The following is an 18,748-nucleotide window of genomic DNA, read 5'->3' as shown; positions in this document are numbered from 1 at the left end:
TGACTTTTGTCATTTTGATCATAAAATAAAATACTACACTGTTCAGTTCCAGATCACTAAATGTTTTGTGCTTTTGTAGACATTTTGTGATCTGTAAGTTGTAATGTGTAAATGATAAACTGAGGCATAATATTTTTGGAATCGAACTTAATTTTCTTCAGAAATTTCAAGGTGTTTATAATGTTTAGTAACAAAAAAGCAATTCCTAAAACGTGAACATTTTCAGAACGTACTTTTTTTGCACTAAAACAAATGACAAAACTGGTTCTTTATAGGTTATTATGCTATGATTTAACTGGTCCGGCCCACTTCAGATTAAACTGGGCTGTATGTGGCCCCTGAACTAAAGTGAGCTGTTCCACATCACCACCGCTGGAGGTGAAGGCCAGGACTCGGGGACGCGCATCCAGCTGCCTGTGTGGTCTCTTCGCGCGGTCACGGCCACTTAAACAATCCTCTGATTGCTGCAGGGGACACGCACGAGCTCCACTGGGAAATAACCCCATCTGCAACAACAATCCACCTGCTGGTCACTGAGCGGAGCTTCCTGGTGCAGGATGGCGGATGGAGAGATGTTCGCACTGCAGCAGCAGACTGCGGGCTGCGGCCTGCTGCTGCCGGACTACCGCCGGCTGACGCGGCTCTACTGCATGAATGGCGGACACCACCTCCAGATCCTCCCCGATGGGACGGTGCAGGGCCAGAGGGACGACGGGGACGCTCACAGTAAGACATGCTACCCGCAGGCCAGGCCTGCTGTGTGTGCAGCTAGCAGACAACTTGTGTCTGGAACAGATCTATCAGACTGAATGTGTTTACTGAAGCTGTCTGTGTGAGGAAAGCATGCAGAGGCTTGTTTAAATTAGTTTTAAAAAGAAGTTCATCAGCAGGACACGTTATATTGAACAGTTTTCAGTCTGTGGTGCAGAGATTTGGTTTAAGTTGAGGCCTTTCTGCTCTTTAGAACTGGTACAGGCATCATAAAAATATGGGCCATCTCATGAAAGGTTCTGCTATAAACATGTCAGCCCAAGGATGAGCTGTCCTCTGTCCCCTGCAGCTCGTTTTCTCTTTATGACTTAACTTTGTGTTCCACTGCAGGAGGATTTTTTATTTTATCCAACAGCAAACAAAATGTAACAAATCCATTTACTTATACACAGTTTAATGCACTGACATTTAGTGTTTTGTGCCGCTTTAGAGTGGCGGATCTTCTGTGGCGACACGGGGGGGTCAGTGCCCCCCCCATGATCTGATTGGCCACCCCCAAAAAAATTTTGGTTGGAAATTTACATTACTGACACTCCGATTTCCGACTGCACCTGAATGCACCAATGACGTTAGTTTGATCTTTTGATTGTATTTCGTTTGGATTTGAAGAAGCTTTGAAGACGTTTCCTGATGCCAGAGGAGAAGACCAGCAGCTTTGTACCTTTGCGGTAAGAAGACTAAGGCCGTTTCTCAGTACGTAACTGTCCGTACTTGCGTTCTCACGTACTCGTGAAACATCATCATGGAGACTACATCGGACCGGACTAGTGTGCATAGATATGAATCAGTAGATAGATATATATATCTATGGCTGCAGCTCCAAGTGAACAGGAGGATTTTATTAGAGGAAGTCAGACACAGTCACTCAGAGAAACATTAGAGCTCACACTGAAACGGAGCTACAGCTCTGTGTCTTGGACAGGATTTATTTTCAAAGCTAAATGCGTTACGGTAATAATCTGTGCCAGAACAGACCTCATTAGCACTTCCGCTAGGTCGGCTAACTTCCGGTCACTCCATGGATGCTGTTGTCGGTGTCACTACCCGATCCGTCCCGGAAACCTGATTTGTACTGCGCATGTGCGCAAATTACGTCACTTCCGCTACTCCCGAAAAAAAAAAGAATTTTTTGTCAATTACTTAATGATTCAAGAATTATAGGGTTAAGCTAGTAGTAGGAACCTTTAGTAGTAAAACTGGGCGCCATCCTCCTCACTACAGCGATCTGCTTCTGTCAGAGGAATCACTCCGTTAAACTGCGGCCAAGTGAGCCGCTGGGCGTTGCGCGGCTATTCTGCGTAATACCGTAATGTTATCACAGGTGCTGGGCAGCCAGGCTGACAGACGTCCGCTGCAAATACATGCTGTTATTCAGATTTTGACTTTCAATATCTTCAAATCCTGAGGCGGTGACAAAGATCTCTCACTATGGCCTTGTCAGGGGTCATCCCAGCTAGCACCTGCACAGTATCACCTGATTTTACTGTAAAATTTTAGAGAAAATTAATGTCAAAGTATGCTGAAATTTCAATCGTCCGGCTGGCCAACGGCAGATGGGCTGGCCCGTATGAGAGAGGTTCTGCTTAAGGTTTCTCCCTGTTAAAAAGGAGTTTTTCATTGCCACTGTCGTCTGAGGGCTTCCTCTGGGGGTTTCAGGCCATATGGGTTTGTAAAGCGTCTTGAAACATTTTAATTATAATTGGTACTATATAAATAAATTTAAATTGAACTGAACTGAATTGAGAATCAGCCATTATGCATCAACACAACTGAAATTTCAGCATACTTTGACATTAATTTTCTCTAAAATTTTACAGTAAAATCAGGTGATACTGTGCAGGTGCTAGCTGGGATGACCCCTGACAAGGCCATAGTGAGAGATCTTTGTCACCGCCTCAGGATTTGAAGATATTGAAAGTCAAAATCTGAATAACAGCATGTATTTGCAGCGGACGTCTGTCAGCCTGGCTGCTCAGCACCTGTGATAACATTACGGTATTACGCAGAATAGCCGCGCAACGCCCAGCGGCTCACTTGGCCGCAGTTTAACGGAGTGATTCCTCTGACAGAAGCAGATCGCTGTAGTGAGGAGGATGGCGCCCAGTTTCACTACTAAAGGTTCCTACTACTAGCTTAACCCTATAATTCTTGAATCATTAAGTAATTGACAGAAAATTCAAATTTTTTCGGGTTAAAGGTTAAAATGCTGTAAAATGCATGGAAAAACGAGTAGCGGAAGTGACATACTTTTCGCACATGCGCAGTACAAATCGGGTTTCCGGGACGGATCGGGTAGCGACAGTCGGTAATGTAGCCAGAATATGGATAAATTTTTTGTTTAGGCTTGACAAAGACGAGAACAAAAATATTCAGAGCAAGTGGAGCAGCTAGCTAACGCTTATTACAGTTTGTTTACATTTTCAAAGTCCCGTTTTTGAAATCATGTAATTTTCCCGTAAAACAAATCACGCTTTTTATTTTGTAAAAGAAACCTGGAAACGTTGTTTAGCCGTAATTCCGCTAACTTGACTGAACGTGGGCGGCAGTTCCCGATATTTAAACATCAATATGATGTATAAATGCAGATGGACTTCATATATTTCACGATGCAGACATTTTTATTGATGTCCAGTATATTTTGTAGACAGACATGTTTGATAGAAATATTAGAAATGAATATCTGTTTCCTCATAATAATTGAGTTAAAACTTGTGACCATGAGTCTTGATTTCACATTTAGATCATCCATCTGAGTTCTTCTCGGACCTTCATCTGTGGGTTCTTTAGAAATCCTGAACAAACTTTGATTCTTTTCACTGAACAGTAAAGTTTGTGGAGATCAGAAGGTAACATTAGTTTGCTCGATGCCTTCAACTAGTAGACTTTATCTGGAAAACAGTTTTCTGAAATGAGTTCTTAGTAAATCTGTCCACAATTAAACCAAGAACACAGAAAGAGGAAATGTTTGAAGAAACAACTTGTTTCATTTCAGACCAGAAGAGGATTTAAGGCCTTTATCTGTTTTTGCTCTTTTTGATCATTTTATTGTCTCTTATGTTTAATTTGATCTTCTAAAGTCTAACTGGTGTCTTTTCAAATGTTTTGTCTTCAGTTTGATTCTTCTTAAATGTTTAGTTTTGCTCTTTTCTCACCTTTTATTCTTTTCTGATTTCTGATGTCTGATTTGATTTTCAAATGTTTTGTCTTTTTAATGTTTGTTGTTTTTTCAAATGTTTTATCAGCTTGTTTGAAAAATTTCCTTTTCTTTCCCAATGTTTAATTTTTCGATTAAATTCTTTAAGGTTTTTCTTTTTAAATGCTTTACCATCTTTGAATGCTTAATTTTCTTTTTACATGTTTTATTATATTTTCTGTTTAATATAACTTCCTAAAGTTTTGTCTTTAAGATTTAATTTTCTAATTAAATGTTTAATTTTTAATTAAATGTTTTGTCTTCTTAAAGGTTTAATAATCTAATTAAATGTTTTGTATTTTTTAAATGTTTAAAATTCTTGTTTAATTGTCCAAAATATTTAATCTTTAATGTTTAATATTTTCATTTAAAAATGTTTAGTTTCATAATTACATGTTTTGTATCTTTTGTTTAATTATCTAATTAAATATTTTGTCTGTTTAATATAATTTAATTGTATTTAATGTTTCTTTCTTTTGAAAAGATTAATTGTAATACATTTTTTTTCCTTTGATTTAATTACTTTTTTAATGTAGTTTATTTCTTTAATCTTTTTTTCTGTCAAGATTTTAACCCCAACCAAAAAATGAAACAAACCCTTAAATTAAAATAGTTTATCAATTCAACTTTATTTGTTTAGCACCTTTCACACAGATGACAAAACTACACAAGCAAAGAGAAAAAAAACTATGATTAAAACTCAAACACATTTTACAAAAAGATTTAACATGGTCATAAAATCTGTTGTGTAGAGGGGATGGAGGGAGTTTATTGAAGTCTTCTTGGGCTCACACAGTAAATCATTTAAAATAGAAACTTGATATTCAGTCTGAGGAAACTGGAAACTGCAGAACCAACAATATCTCCTGTTTTCTCCTTTAACGAGTCGACTGGAGTTGTGTTTTCAGACCAAAGAACTACAGACTCTTCACAACCTGCTCAAACTCTTGGTACAGGACCTCACCACTCAGGTCAAGAAGGTTTCCTTTCATTTCTACTCTGAAGCTCACCTTCTCCTGCTCAAACTGCTGACAAATGTTTCTGCTGCGCTAAAGTCTGGTCTCCAGAACTTCCTAAAAACTCTCAAAGTCTCTTCTGCTGCAGGTTGCTTTGTAGAACCTTTACAGAAAACCTCACTAAACCACATGGAGGGACCTCAAGATAGTCGTCCAAATGAAACAGTACAAAAACCAAGCTAGCACAACCCGGATGCTGAAGTCTCCTGCAGCCTACCAGAGAACCTCTTTAAACAGAATCAGGACAGAAACTCTTACCTTCTGGACAACCAACATTGGTTCACAAACAAGAATACAGAATGTGTCTGACCAAAAACCTCTGAAGACCCACTACAGCCAAGATAAAGACACAACTCAGCTGCACCAACTCCACTAATCACTGCACACATTAGCACCATGTGCTAACTGTGGCTAAAGAACCACATTTATCAAGACAACTATCCAGTACAAAGCACTAAAACACACCAAGAAACACATTAAAGATGATTTTACTCCTGGAAGCTGCAAGTCAACGTCTAAAGAACAAACTAAAGCAACAGAGCCAAACCTGGTTCAGTGAAGAGAAGCAGAGGAAATGTTTGACTTAAAGCAGGAAGACACTGAGCTGCTCAGGTGTTCCTGATAACACCAAGCAGCCACCAGCCAATAGGAACACAGCTTACTGGAAGTCCAGAGGGCTGGCTTAGTGAAGGTAAATTTAGTTTAAAGTTGAAGCAGAAAGTTAACAAAGAAAGTTAAAAACCACCTCCTGATACCTGAAATCTCTGAGTTTTCACACATAGAATGCCTGAACATGTCAAACTGGTTCCATAGTAGAACCATCATTGTAAAAACGTCCTAGTATGGTGTGTTGCTCAAAAAACATTACAACCGGCTGTCTAGGGTCGCAGAGGAACGACACAAAAACAGGACAAACACTGGTTTCCAGGAGGTTAGGAGGCTATTTATTTGAAAGAGTAAGTTTACAACAACACAACATGTGAGCAGAAAAATCACAAAGTCTGTCTTTAGTTCAGCTGAAAATATTAGTTTTTGTCTTTTTATTGACCAAACTTTTCAGGAAGTAGATGAAGAATAACTAAAGCTCTCATGTAGAAGTCCAACTTATTTTGGATCCTAATGGAGAGTTTAATCTTAGAGTTTGTAAAGCTGTTGAGTTTTTAGAGTCACATGGATTGTTTTGACATTTAATAGCCGAGTCCTGAAATAAAATTACAGTCGTGGATTTCTGCCATTTAGTCTGTTGTTTATAATAATATATCAGTCAGAGGGACCAATCCAGAATGCTTCCTTTAACTATGTTTTGCTGCTAGTTTACTTTTACAGTCTTTCATGTAAGATTGTAATCAAGTATTGGTATTTTTACTTAAAGTCTTTCTCAGGTAAGAAAAAACAATAATATTCGAGTTTTTTTCTTTTAAAATAATCACCTGGTGCTTTAAAATGGCTGAGATCTGACTGGATTGCCTCTTCAATACCATGCATTTCTATAAACCTGTTTCTCACTCACTGTAGCTCAAACACACCAGCTCACACACTGTTGCGTTCAAACACCATGAAACTGTTCTAAAGTACACAAAGGCAAGTTGTAATATCGGAGTAAATCCAAATATGGAAACAAATCCTGAAGAATGAAACAGGAAGTACTACGCTGCAAAGATGACAGGATTGGTTTCGTTAGTTTGTTTCACATGAAACCCTGGAAGACTGAATCTGTGCTTTTGAGACTCACTGATAAACAGCATTTTAAAGTGGAAATGTTACGTTATTCAACATGAAAAAAAAAACGCCATATGGATATGCAAATAAAAAACTTGATTTTCACTGCAGGAGTCTTCAATTTCCAGTAAACAGGGAGTTCTTCTGCCAATACATCTGTCCCTTTTATTTCTTAAAAATTGAATAGTTTGTACTTGTTTGCTAACCTTGCCAGCAAGTTGATTTCTCACAATATTTGTGAGTTCACAAATCTCTCAAGAAACCATCTTGCTCCGCTCCCGCCTTAACTTTTCGTACAGCACCAAGTTGGTTCGGGCCAATCACGCAGCAGTATTCGTGTGTGGCATGGGATAATGGGCGGGATATCCGGGTGTGACGACGACACCAAGCGCCAGTAGATCAAAACAAACATGGCAACGGAGGACAACGATCATGTAGATGCTGCTATTAAGTCAGTTTTAGCTGAATCTCCTATCGCTTCTTTGAAGAAAGAACAACGAGAGGCGCTTTGCGCATTTCTGGATGGTAAAGATGTTTGTGCTTTTTTACCTAAGGGTTTTGGTAAGAGTTTAATCAACCAATTGGCTCCGCTCGTTGTGAAGATCCCGCGATTGGCTAAAAACAAACCTGTCAGAGGCGGGACATACTGTTGCATTGTCCAATCCGTGCCTCTTTCCTCCGAACGGATTTACATGGAGCGGTCCCAGATTGATATTGTGGAGTACTATCAAGTACTACACAATTATTAATCTGGCTATTGCCAGGTTACTTGTTTGCATGTGGATAGAATAAAAGACAGCAAATTAATGTGTCTGATCAAAAGACATTTTCATTAGTTTCTACACAGTCTTTCACCTCAGCTACCTGTTTCTAAAATCATACAACTGACAGTAATCTCCCATTTGTGTTTTTTAGGTTTAACTTGATGTTTTTCTCCTTTCAGTTGTTTTGAAGCTCAAAGCTGTGAACATCGGCGTTGTGGTCATCCAGGGAACAGAAGCAGGACGATATCTGGCCATGAATGATGAAGGGCGTTTGTACGGCTCAGTGAGTATCTGATGGATTCTAGATTAGCCTCAATGATACGGCTATATGTAAATTTGTCAATACATAATTGAGGGACTTTTGAAGTCCATGGGATATATCTTGCATACATTTTTATTAAAAGTAAAAAAAAAAACCTAATGTTTTTATAATCATTATGATCATGTCTTTACAAATTCCATAATTATTTATTATGGAAACAATCACTAAAATATGAACTAAATAACCGTCCAAATTTAATAACAACCACCCTCTAATTAGCTAAACAATAATAAAATGAGTTTATTCAAAAATAGTTTGGATTGTGTTTGTTTATTAAGCTGAGATAATCATGACGGATATTTCTTTTCTGGCAATATGTCAAATTTCATATGGAAAATAACAAATGGTATCTGTGTCCAACAAATCACTTTCAGCTAAGATACCCATTGCAAAAACACCTGTAAAGGAAGTGTGTTAATTCCAGATCACATGACCTGCTCCACATGATGTCATTTCCTCCTGAAGAAAAGACTGGCAAGAGTGCAGGGCTTTCTTAGTTATTTCATATAAAGTAGTGTGTGAGTCAAGTGTGGATTTATCACATGTCAGCAGGTTTACTACAATATCTTTATAAATAACTTAAATATTACTCAGTTGTATATTTAATATTTACAAGAATCTTTCTGTAAAAATGCCATATGTTTGGTTATAGGCAGCCATGTTGATTTCAGGCCTGAAAACAGCAAAAATGTCAACAATGATACCTATCAACTATATATTGACCCAATTATACCATTGATGATGTCTGTTATAAATACTTAAACTGCTGTGCATGCATCTTTAAACCTTTAATCTCCCTTTTGGTGCCTGTTTTGTGTTTGCCTCACAGCCCACAGTAACGGATGAATGCTACTTCCTGGAGAAACTGGAGGAGAATCACTACAACACATATCAGCCGCAGAAATATCAGGACCAGAACTGGTACGTAGGTCTGAAAAAGAATGGAAAACCTAAACTGGGTCCAAGGACCCACATTGGACAGAAGGCCATCTTCTTTATCCCCAGACAGCTGGAATGAAGACCAACAAAGTTATACCTCGACCGAAGGGGACTGGACGCTGCTCATGGATGACTTTGTGAACATACATCAGTCAAAATAATGAACGAGACCAGAAGTGGAATGAAAATGAGGTGAAGGCTTGAAACTTAGTCATGGCAACAACAGGAGGTGAAGCCGCAGCCTGTTTAGCTCTGATGTGTGACCAGCTGCTGTTCAGCCCCCACACTGATCTGTGTCTTAATAAAAACGCATCAGAGCTAAAACACAGCAGCCTTCATCTTCCACTAGTACAGCATCCCATTTTATTTTGCAGCAGGTCTTCAGATCGCACAGAATCAACAGAGCAACCGCACAGAAAAATCGCTGTAAATGTCGTCCAATATATGCTACAGAGCCAGCTGTATTGGGTAATTCAGAAACTGTGTCGTCACATCATTTGTCCAGCAGAGCGGTGTGACGCAAATCTGACACAACCAGGCTTTCTTTCTTTCTTTGCTTAGCCGGCTTTACAAAACCTTAAACCCATCAGAGATAGTCGATATCACAATGGTGGTTATAAACTTTCTTTGATACCTGGGTTTTCTTCACCAGTCCGTATAAAAACGCATTGTTTGACTCTTCTTGTGCATAAAATAGACCAATGGTATCTTCAGTCAAGAGGAAAAGATGTTACAACGGAAAGCAACAAGGAAATGAAAATAAAAATGACTGCAAATGAGAGGTAGAAAACTGTTCATAATCTAAGATATTTATTTCACCACTCAGTTTGCTCTTAATGCCTGCTGCTTGTTTCTGAAGTAACAGCTACACATTCAGGCTGTTAAACTTCATACATTTAAATGTGATACTCAAGACGGATATCGCTTTAGTTTATAGCCGAATCAAAGTCCAATTAATGTTACAGGTTGAATGCTTTTTGTGATAATAGAATATAGAAAATAGAATAGTCAGTTTGAACTGGGAAGGAAATCAGCACCAAACATAACAAGAATGTCCTTCCATTTTCTTCACGATCAGTGGGATGCTAATAATAATAATGTATACATGTACACTGACAGTCAATAGAAACTTTGAGACCATATTTTTCAACATAATTTTTATTTTGAAGCCCGAAACTGGATTTTCTTCATATGAATCATTTGTTTAGCATATTGGCATACAGAAACAAAAATCTAAAGTTTCAAGAATGATTTCAAAATAAAAGAATTTCACAAAAGAAAACGGCACCTTCCAAACACAAAGTCACAACAGTCAATACCGAGTATGGCCTCCATTTGCTTCGATGCAGGCAGCAATCCGTGGGCGCATGCTTTGGACCAGGCTTCTGATTGTGGGTTGGGAACAGCCCATACGCCTGGCTACATCACTGTAGCTCAAACCGGCCTCCACCATACCCAGTGCCCGGAGACGTTGTTCATGTGATAGACGCGGCATGATGCTGTTCACTGGACTAACAATGGTGGCCTTTTTTGGGCCTTTATATAGGCCTTCAAAACCCATTCTCAAATTGTGCAGATACTGAGTATTGCTTGGTGTGTATTTGGTTCACTTTTGCAAAGTGTCCAACCCATGTGCAATGAATCATGACAAAATGACAACTCATCATTATCTCAACTACCAGGGCACTAGATCATCAGTAAATCCACAATGAATAATTACAACCCCCCTACAAGTAGAATTCTGCGTACATTTCTACCTCAAAGTTTCTATTGACTGTCAGTATAGATTCCCATGGCGACACACAGTTTGTCTGATGTACCTGCACAGCTTCCTTCAGTGGTATTGCTAACTTACAGTGCCACAAGCTTACAGATAAAACTTTCGCTTTGCTAAGAGTCCATCTCTTGTGGAGAATTGTCAGAAAACAAATTGGTAAGAGGTCGGTGCTTCCTACAGTCAATTTAAGTCTGAACTGTTCAGGATCAGTTACCATGGTGATCTAGCAGGCTAAACAAAAGCCACCTTTATGATTAAAAATCCTGGTTATAGGCTCAAAAAAACCACACTAACTTATTAATTGTGCTTTGTATTGCACTACTCTGCTCTTATTTCATTGTTATACATGTAGCAGAGCTTAGCAGACATTGGTGTGGAGTCAAGCTGTGTCTTCGTGGTGAGTTATCGACAAGTTCATCAAATATGCTGCTTGAAAGTTAATAAACAAAGCCCGTCATTTTTCCTTCTCAATGTAACTCTAAAATCTTCATCAGCCCCAAATATTAAGCTCTGTGGGGCTCCAGTTTTAATAGGGAGTGTTAATTTTACTCATTTAATCTGAATTTGTTGTTCACAGGGAATTCAAAATAATATTTTTTTAATGCCACTGAATTGTTTTTTTTTAAGTTATCCAAAGTGTACATTCCTTTAAAAACTGCAAATTAAAGGCAAGTTAGAGGTATAAAGAAGTAACTTGTTGCTTATGTGGTTATGGATCCAGAAACAGTTGCTTATCAAAGTCATTTGAATGAAAAATAACACATTTAACTCCCTGAATATCTTGCTGGCTTGATGAAGGTCATGTGCTGCGAGTCTCATTTAATGAAAAATTTTTGTAATCTATGTTTTCCGCTTACGATATAATGCCTCAACAGATTAGAAATGTATGCACCGACCTCTTCAAAATGCTGCTGTCAGAGTGCAAAGTTTTAACAAATACGATTGTTTCCAACAGTTACACCTTGTTGCCACAAGGGGCCGCCTTTGTGCAAAACGAAGCTACAAAAGCATTTTTCTGCTGCAGACTCGTGCATTGCATTTTAATGTCTATAACCCCCTGTGTCAGTATATTCCTAATCTGCAAACTGTACTCTTTATAACCATTACTGATTGTGAGTAGCTGAATGTAGTACTTGTGATGCGGCCTGTCTTAACAGCATAATGTAAATATCAGCAGCACTAGTCAACAATCCAGACGACCCAAAAGACGCATTGAAAGTGACATTTATTGAACACTAAACATTTTCTGTACAATTTCATAACAACAAAACCCCAAAAGGCTGCAGCTCTACATCACATAGAAATAAGCATAATTGGTCTGTAATCAAAGCCATGGCGGAAATATGAAGTTAACTGATGATTCAATTTGCTATTAATATGAAACAAACATCCTGCTCCACTTTGTTGTTTTATGTGTCTGTGACTGAATATAATGATGGAACATCCTCTGGGTTTTACTGGTTATGTTTCTAAAAGTGCACCTGCATACAACAATCTTTGATAGAACTGATACCAGCAAGATAGCTAACGTCTTACACAGGATGAAGAATTTCTTACAAAAAAAAAAAACACTTTCCAGATTAATTAAATCTTAAGGCAAAAACCCACCTGGAAGAGGAATCTAAGTTATTTTTATGCTCTTAGATAATGTGATCCAAATGTCAGACTGAGCTCATTAACAGCTGCAGTCCAGACAGCCAACACGCTCTTCTATATTCACACAGCTTCTCTAATGACAGTGAATGGGATGTCGAGTGACTCCCTGAGGAGTCGCAGAGGTCACACGGTTACATCTATGAATGAAAGTCTTAAATTAAGGACGTGGAACACAAAATGCTCATACACCCATAAAACATCGTGACTTGATCTGATTTGACTTATCATCAGAGTCCTCTGCCGTCACTGTCCAAACATTCTGCGTCGTCTTGCTGTCAACAGAGCAGCTCTGGGGTTTGTCACTTGACATTTGTGGTCATCCAGTTTCTGGCTGTGGCTTGTTTAAAAATGCTTCTAAGACCATATCTGTAACTTGAATTCTGCTTCCACGCTGGATAGTTTCACCTGATTTAACGTGCAAGAAAACATCTGACAGGCCAAATCGTTACCTCTGACACATGGATGTAATTTAGATGTGTTCCACCGACACTGTGCTTGAATTACAAGCATGTTTTACTATGAAAATGCCCTTAATGAGTAATAACTGAGAAGCTGCAGACTACACTGCCCCCTCCTGGCTACAGGAAAAACTGGCAACACCTCTTAAAGCCAACAGGTGAGTGAAACACAGTATGTGGGAATGCAGATATTAGCATTTTGCTGATGAAAGCTTGCTTCTTTTTAAGTAAGCAGTATCTAAAAACAGCCTAATAGAACCATGAAGTGAGACTAGTGCAGATTACAAAGTGTGCTGCATGCTATGGCAAGTCTACAGAGTGTTGTACTAAAGTTGGCTTCGAGTGTCACCAACATCAAACTCTCCCTATTTATTGACTTTAAGGGCAGATGCATGCTCATATGCTACCATCAAATGATATAAGGCATTACTAATCCATACAGACAGATGTAAATAGCACTTAACATTCGCCACTAATGAGTACACTGAGGGACTATTACTGTTAACTTTTAATTCCATTAATAAAGTTTCAAAACAAAATAAAACAAGTGATATAGTTCCTGAATATTTTATTGTCTTGAGTCGTCGTCATCGTCTAGAACTTGTCGATTTCTGGTCAAGTGTCTTCAATTTTAAACTCTTCATCTTCTTCATGTCCTTTTCGTCCTCATCCTGAGTTCAGATGTACAGATCACATTTAGAAATGTCTTCAGGTGTAACTCCAAAGTGCCACTTATTTACCTATTAGGTTATTAGAGTATTGTGTGTAGACGTAGTAGACATGGACGTTTACTTGATGCTTACAGTGGATTCCACTGGAGTCGCTCACAGAATTACTGATACTCGCTGAAATATTTTTCCTGCAGTATTTTTATCAGCACTTTTAGTATAAAAGGACAAAAACACTAACAAATCAATCAGTTTGCTTGTTTAGTCTCACAAAGGCTCAAGTTTCTTATCAGGGCCTTGTGACATCATTTTAATATTATGCTGTTTAACCGCCCAGGCAACAGCTGGCAGAAGCTGCTCTGTGGTATGTAGCGGTGGGCAGGTGCCACATGAAGCAGCAGGTTTTATGACTGTAGATTTAGGTCAGCATGAGCAGCTGATATCTGAGCTAAATATTCAGATGCTACAGCAAAGTGTAACGTTCAACCAATCAGTAATCAGTCTAACACAGACTCAAAGAGTGAGTGACGAGTGATGATGACCTGGACTGTTTTATTGAGAACAGAATACGCCCTAAGCGATGCACTTTGAACAGTTCAGTTCTACTGTTGTCTGAATCTCATCTCTAGTTGTAACTAGAGTGCTTTCTGTATGCAGTGTGGCATGTATAATATAACTTTAAACTTACCTCTAATAAATGAAGAGTACCCTCGTTCGTGGAAGAGTGGCATAAGTGGGATCAGCCAATTTGCGCACTCTGGAGTAGTTAACAAATCCTCTGATGAACAGCATGAAGCCTGGAGTTCACAGAAATAACACATAAACAAATTAACATTACATAAAAGAAAACAATTAGTGGAATGCAACTGTGGGAAATGACAGGAAATGTTACTTTATCTCGAACACGTCTCTCACTCACCCAGAGCCAGGAAGACCCACCACAACCAGTACTGCCCGTCAAAGTAACCAGGGAAGTAGGTAGAAAACTGCAGAAACACCAGAAGTAACGGCTGTAAGGAGCTGCTTAATGAAAGTATAAGACATAATCCTACAAAGTTTTTTGAATTCCTCCTGCTGAACAAAACCACAGTAACTCAGTGGATGAACTGGTTATTCCACATATCCGGTAAGCAGCTCTCACCCTGACGATGAGAACCCATTTGATGAGAGACAGGCCGAAGCCAGAGATGGCGCCGTATCGCCCGGCGGCTGATGTGGTCAAACAGAACGACAAGAAGAAGCCAATCCAGTTGAAGAGGAATGCCACTGGTGACAGAGAGAGAGCCATTCATAAAACAAAGTAAACAAACACTGGTTCTTTTAGAGTTATCACACTGACTGGCACACATTCTCCTTCTCCTTCAGCTCTTGCTAAACTGAATGAGTGCAACTTCTCCATTTTTGTGACAGGACTCATTCATATAAGTTCACTCTTAGGGCATCTTAGGGCACAAGCCAACTGTTTCTTACTGAAGAAAGTGAGCATGAAGATGCCGTCATTTCCTATTCGCAGCTGATCCACATCTTCAAAGTCATCTCTGGCCACAAAGTCTTCCTCCTGTAAGAAACATGCACATCAATAACTTGTTTTCTTCAGGTCTATTTTAATGTTTTGTGTAAGATAAAACTCAAAGCCATCAGAAATGAGTGCAGAAGAAGAAGTACCGTGACTCTTCCGGTGACCAGGGGGATGGCAGCTTCTGCTTTGCTTCTCTCAGCTTCATCATAGGAGGGCAAAGTGGTGGCAACATTGTAGGATGGAGGGTTGGGGAATCTTCCTCCATCTTCTTTGTACTCAAAGAAAGCTGAGAATGTAACAAAAAAAAAAATTATGATGCATTTTTGAACAGAGGTCTGCTAAAATCAACTCCTCTAACTGTAAGAAATGCAGCACAGGTGACATTCTGCAAACACGTCATTGATTTAATGAACTTTAAAGCCAAAAAAGACCCATTTTTATTGTTGAAAACTATAGCAAAGCTATTTTAAATTTTAAATTCAATATTCAATGCCCAAACATCAAAAACTCAATAATATTTTAATTAAAATCTGCCCCAGACTTAGATGTTCCCACCTTTTCTGTACCCTTACTGCAGTGTGGTTCGGCTTTCTGCTCAAACATCATTAACTGTCATCACCCTGATGTAGGGTCAATCATCTGAAAATAAAACCCATTCCCAAAAGACTCTGTCCTTTTGTGGAATTTCTTTTGCAGGTTTTTGACACGAGAATGTTGTCCTCCAAACCACGATCCCTCTGTAGCCTCGATTCAAACTGTCTGTGAACTGAATTGTTTCTGGTAATTCTCGTTTGTTCGTTGCTGCTGTTTCTCACTAGTTTTTCATGATTTTGCTCACAGTTGGGCAAGTCTGCCTGAGGAGTCATAAGTGTCACAAGGACGAACAGAGAGCAAACATGCTATCCTCGCCTTTTTTTCTGAGCTCAATTCAATGAGCAAGTGTATGAGCTACAAGCTCAACTGTGTGACAATCAGATGCTCAGGCCTTCTAGCAACTTTTCCCAGAAATATTTTGCTTACAGTTGTGCTAAATTTAATTTAGTATGACTCAATACCATTTTATCTAAATAAAGCAAACTTCCACAAGATTAACTATCCAAATACTTCTGGGGCCACTGTAAACTGAAAGTGAATTTACACTAACAAGCAGACAGGGTCATAGATGGCAAAAAGCCTATCTATTAAAAAAAGACAAGTAAACATTTAGGTTTCAAGTATGAAAACAAATTTTATCGAAAGAATGTTAACAGCAAAACAGAAAGTCAGCCACTTTTGAATCATTTACTAGCTGACTGCTGACAGACCAAAAAAATCTTCTTTCACTTCTTCAAAAGAGAAAAGCAGCAGCCAAGAACTAGAAAACCCACAGCAGGGCCGGGGTGAGCTACAACAGGAAGAAAACCATTAGAGGTATACGCGTCCATTACTGTTTATGTTCTCCCTACACAAGCAGAGAACTTCATGTGGGTCGCTTGGCTGGGATCCAGGAACCCTCCTTTGAATTGTTCAAACACTAACAGCAATGAAACAGATCAATGGACTCGTCCAGCAAGAGCTAAAGGCTGCACCCACTTATGCAACACACTGACCTATGCCCTCTTTAAGAAGTGAGACTAGAAACATGAGAGCTTTCTTACACACTCTGGCTGCTCTGCTCTACAACATCCATTCTAACAGTTTGGGATGAATTAAAAACTACAGATAATAAGTCATGTAGTTAAAGTACACTTGAATTATGGGATCTGTGTTTCACTTCATTTTGGTTTTAGATTTCAGTGGGAAACATGGCATTTTCTTTAGCTTTTTACTTTTCAGACTAAAAACACAAGATGCACGTAGAAGATCTGAGCTACTATTTAAAGTCCAAACTGAATGGCAAAATATAACGCTGTCAGAACGGCTTTAACATTAAAATACTCTGTACAGGTCCAGGTAGGGAAAACGAAGGAAGTGACTTCTTCTCAAATGCAACACACAGCTGTCCGATACTTTGCAAAAAACAATACGACATCGTGAAAGGAAATGTTGTTCTGAGTAGCTACTTTGTTTAATTTCTACACTCTTAATACTTTTAGATGCAGGATTTTCACTTTTACTGAAGAATCAGTATGTAGTGGCACTAACACTTGAATTTAAATGACTAAAAACTGAGTCAACTGACAGTGTGTGACAAAGCTGTTCAGCTTCCTCACCTGCATTTGCTGCAGCAATGCTACTGTAGGGAGGTGGTGCGTCCTGGGCAGGGCCCTCTTGGGAAGGCTGAGCTGGCTCCTCTTCATTCACCAGCTTCAGAAATGTAAAGAAAATACAAAACAACATGGGTCGCACACAGATTACACCATTTTGGAAAACGTGCTGGACATGACGCATAAAATTCTGAAAAATGAATGGTGTGGAATTTGGGAACAGGAACAATACTGCCATCACTTACGGTTAATCTACAAAATTATATTACCTACGCTTTCAGATAGCAGATATTTATAGCATGGTAGCCAGGGGAGATTTCTAGTAGTATGACCTTTGTACTATTATACATCTGCACCTTAATAAACATGCTGCTGCAAAAATACTGACAAGAAGAGACAGCACATTACTCCAATCCTCAGGCCACTGAACTCGCTTCTAGTTTAAAATGGAATTACATTTTAGTCTCTAATTGTTGTTTATAAGTCTCTGAATGGCCCGTTACAAAATATATGAGATAAGTCTGCTGGTCGGACTGTAAGATCTGCAGGGACTGTTCATTTAGTGATGTCCAGAGGAACTTACATTTACCCCAACGGTAGTCATTTTAAACATAACATAAATACAGTTTATTTTTTCTTCCACTGCTTATAATTATTCAGTTTTGTTTTATAAAGTCTGGTCTAAACTGCCTACACTTTAATCTACATAATTCTCTTTTTTTCTATCTCATTGTAAACGTCATCTTATACATGTTTTTATTTCATTATCTATTGTCATGCAGTTTTTAGTATTCTGTAAAATATTTGACCATTACATGTATTTTAACTTGTGTGTACTGTCTTTTTGATATTATTAACTTAATTATTATATCCTGCTGCATTGCTGCATTGTATGTTACACCTTTGCCCCTAAATCACTTTTAAGAGGGCACAGGGCCATTACAAACAGTTATGTAACTCGTTTCAAAGGATAGCTTTATGGCAACACTGGATCCACATTCATAAATATGAGAACAATCTTCTTATCAGGCACAACACAGACATGAAAACCAGTTATGAACTATGTAAATACGTCCTCATGTGTGTTTCTTAACCAACAAGCCCTAAACTGTACACTTACGATTTCACACATGATCTGCATGTCAATTTATGACGGGAGCTAAGCAGGCTGCACCTGTCTATATTGCTCCTCCCTGGTCTCAGGAGTTTAAGTTATTAACGAGGAGGACTGGTCATTGATCCTGCACGGTCAGGCAGCATGACAGCGACTGTATTCTCAAGCCAGTTAAGACTAGCTAACATTAACCTAACTAGCTGCTAAACGACAACGGCTAACACAAGCTTCAGGTTAACTGGAACAAATGTGTGGTTGTATATGTAAAAGTTTGAAGAATTCGCTCTGGCTCGCTCTTTATATATCTATCGACACGTCGGTCTCGCCCGTAAAACAAATGTCGGTTGAGCTCGTTGTTTTGTTCCCGGTGGCAGCTGATGTTGACTGTTAGCCGACAGCTAGCCGATAGCTACGTTTTTAGCGTGCCAGCAACCTGTTACCTACCTCCTGATATCTGACGTTGCTGTTTTGTTCTGCCATTGTGGAAGAAGAGCGAAGTGTCTGAAACGTCCTCTTCCCACTTCAGCCGTGAAAATGTCAAATCTTAAAGGTATTTCGCCGACGAAGTAGCAAATGTACAGCTGCCTCCTAGTCGGCCATCTCCTTCCTTCTCCCCCTCCTGGTCCGGAACACACAGCGTTTCTGC

The 18,748-nt window shown here is 39.0% G+C and overlaps 2 protein-coding genes across 2 annotated transcripts; one reads left to right on the top strand and one right to left on the bottom strand.

Moving 5' to 3' along the window:
• Window positions 1–359: 359 nt before the first annotated feature.
• Window positions 360–12,104, top strand: fgf1a (fibroblast growth factor 1a). Its single transcript, XM_022216415.2, has 3 exons — window positions 360–726; window positions 7,643–7,746; window positions 8,615–12,104. Exons 1-3 carry the CDS (start codon window positions 558–560, stop codon window positions 8,801–8,803), a joined length of 462 nt encoding a protein of 153 aa, XP_022072107.1. The 5' UTR covers window positions 360–557; the 3' UTR covers window positions 8,804–12,104.
• On the bottom strand, window positions 11,710–18,746 carry LOC110966888 (NEDD4 family-interacting protein 1-like). Its single transcript, XM_022216380.2, has 8 exons — window positions 18,547–18,746; window positions 16,995–17,088; window positions 14,949–15,088; window positions 14,754–14,841; window positions 14,425–14,549; window positions 14,203–14,269; window positions 13,972–14,080; window positions 11,710–13,286 (listed from the first exon to the last, which is right to left on the bottom strand). Exons 1-7 carry the CDS (start codon window positions 18,580–18,582, stop codon window positions 13,974–13,976), a joined length of 657 nt encoding a protein of 218 aa, XP_022072072.1. The 5' UTR covers window positions 18,583–18,746; the 3' UTR covers window positions 11,710–13,286; window positions 13,972–13,973.
• Window positions 18,747–18,748: the final 2 nt, after the last annotated feature.

The sequence above is a fragment of the Acanthochromis polyacanthus genome, chromosome 10, assembly GCF_021347895.1.
Source record: "Acanthochromis polyacanthus isolate Apoly-LR-REF ecotype Palm Island chromosome 10, KAUST_Apoly_ChrSc, whole genome shotgun sequence".
Lineage (NCBI taxonomy): Eukaryota > Metazoa > Chordata > Actinopteri > Pomacentridae > Acanthochromis > Acanthochromis polyacanthus.
This window is presented reverse-complemented; position numbering and strand designations above follow the sequence as displayed.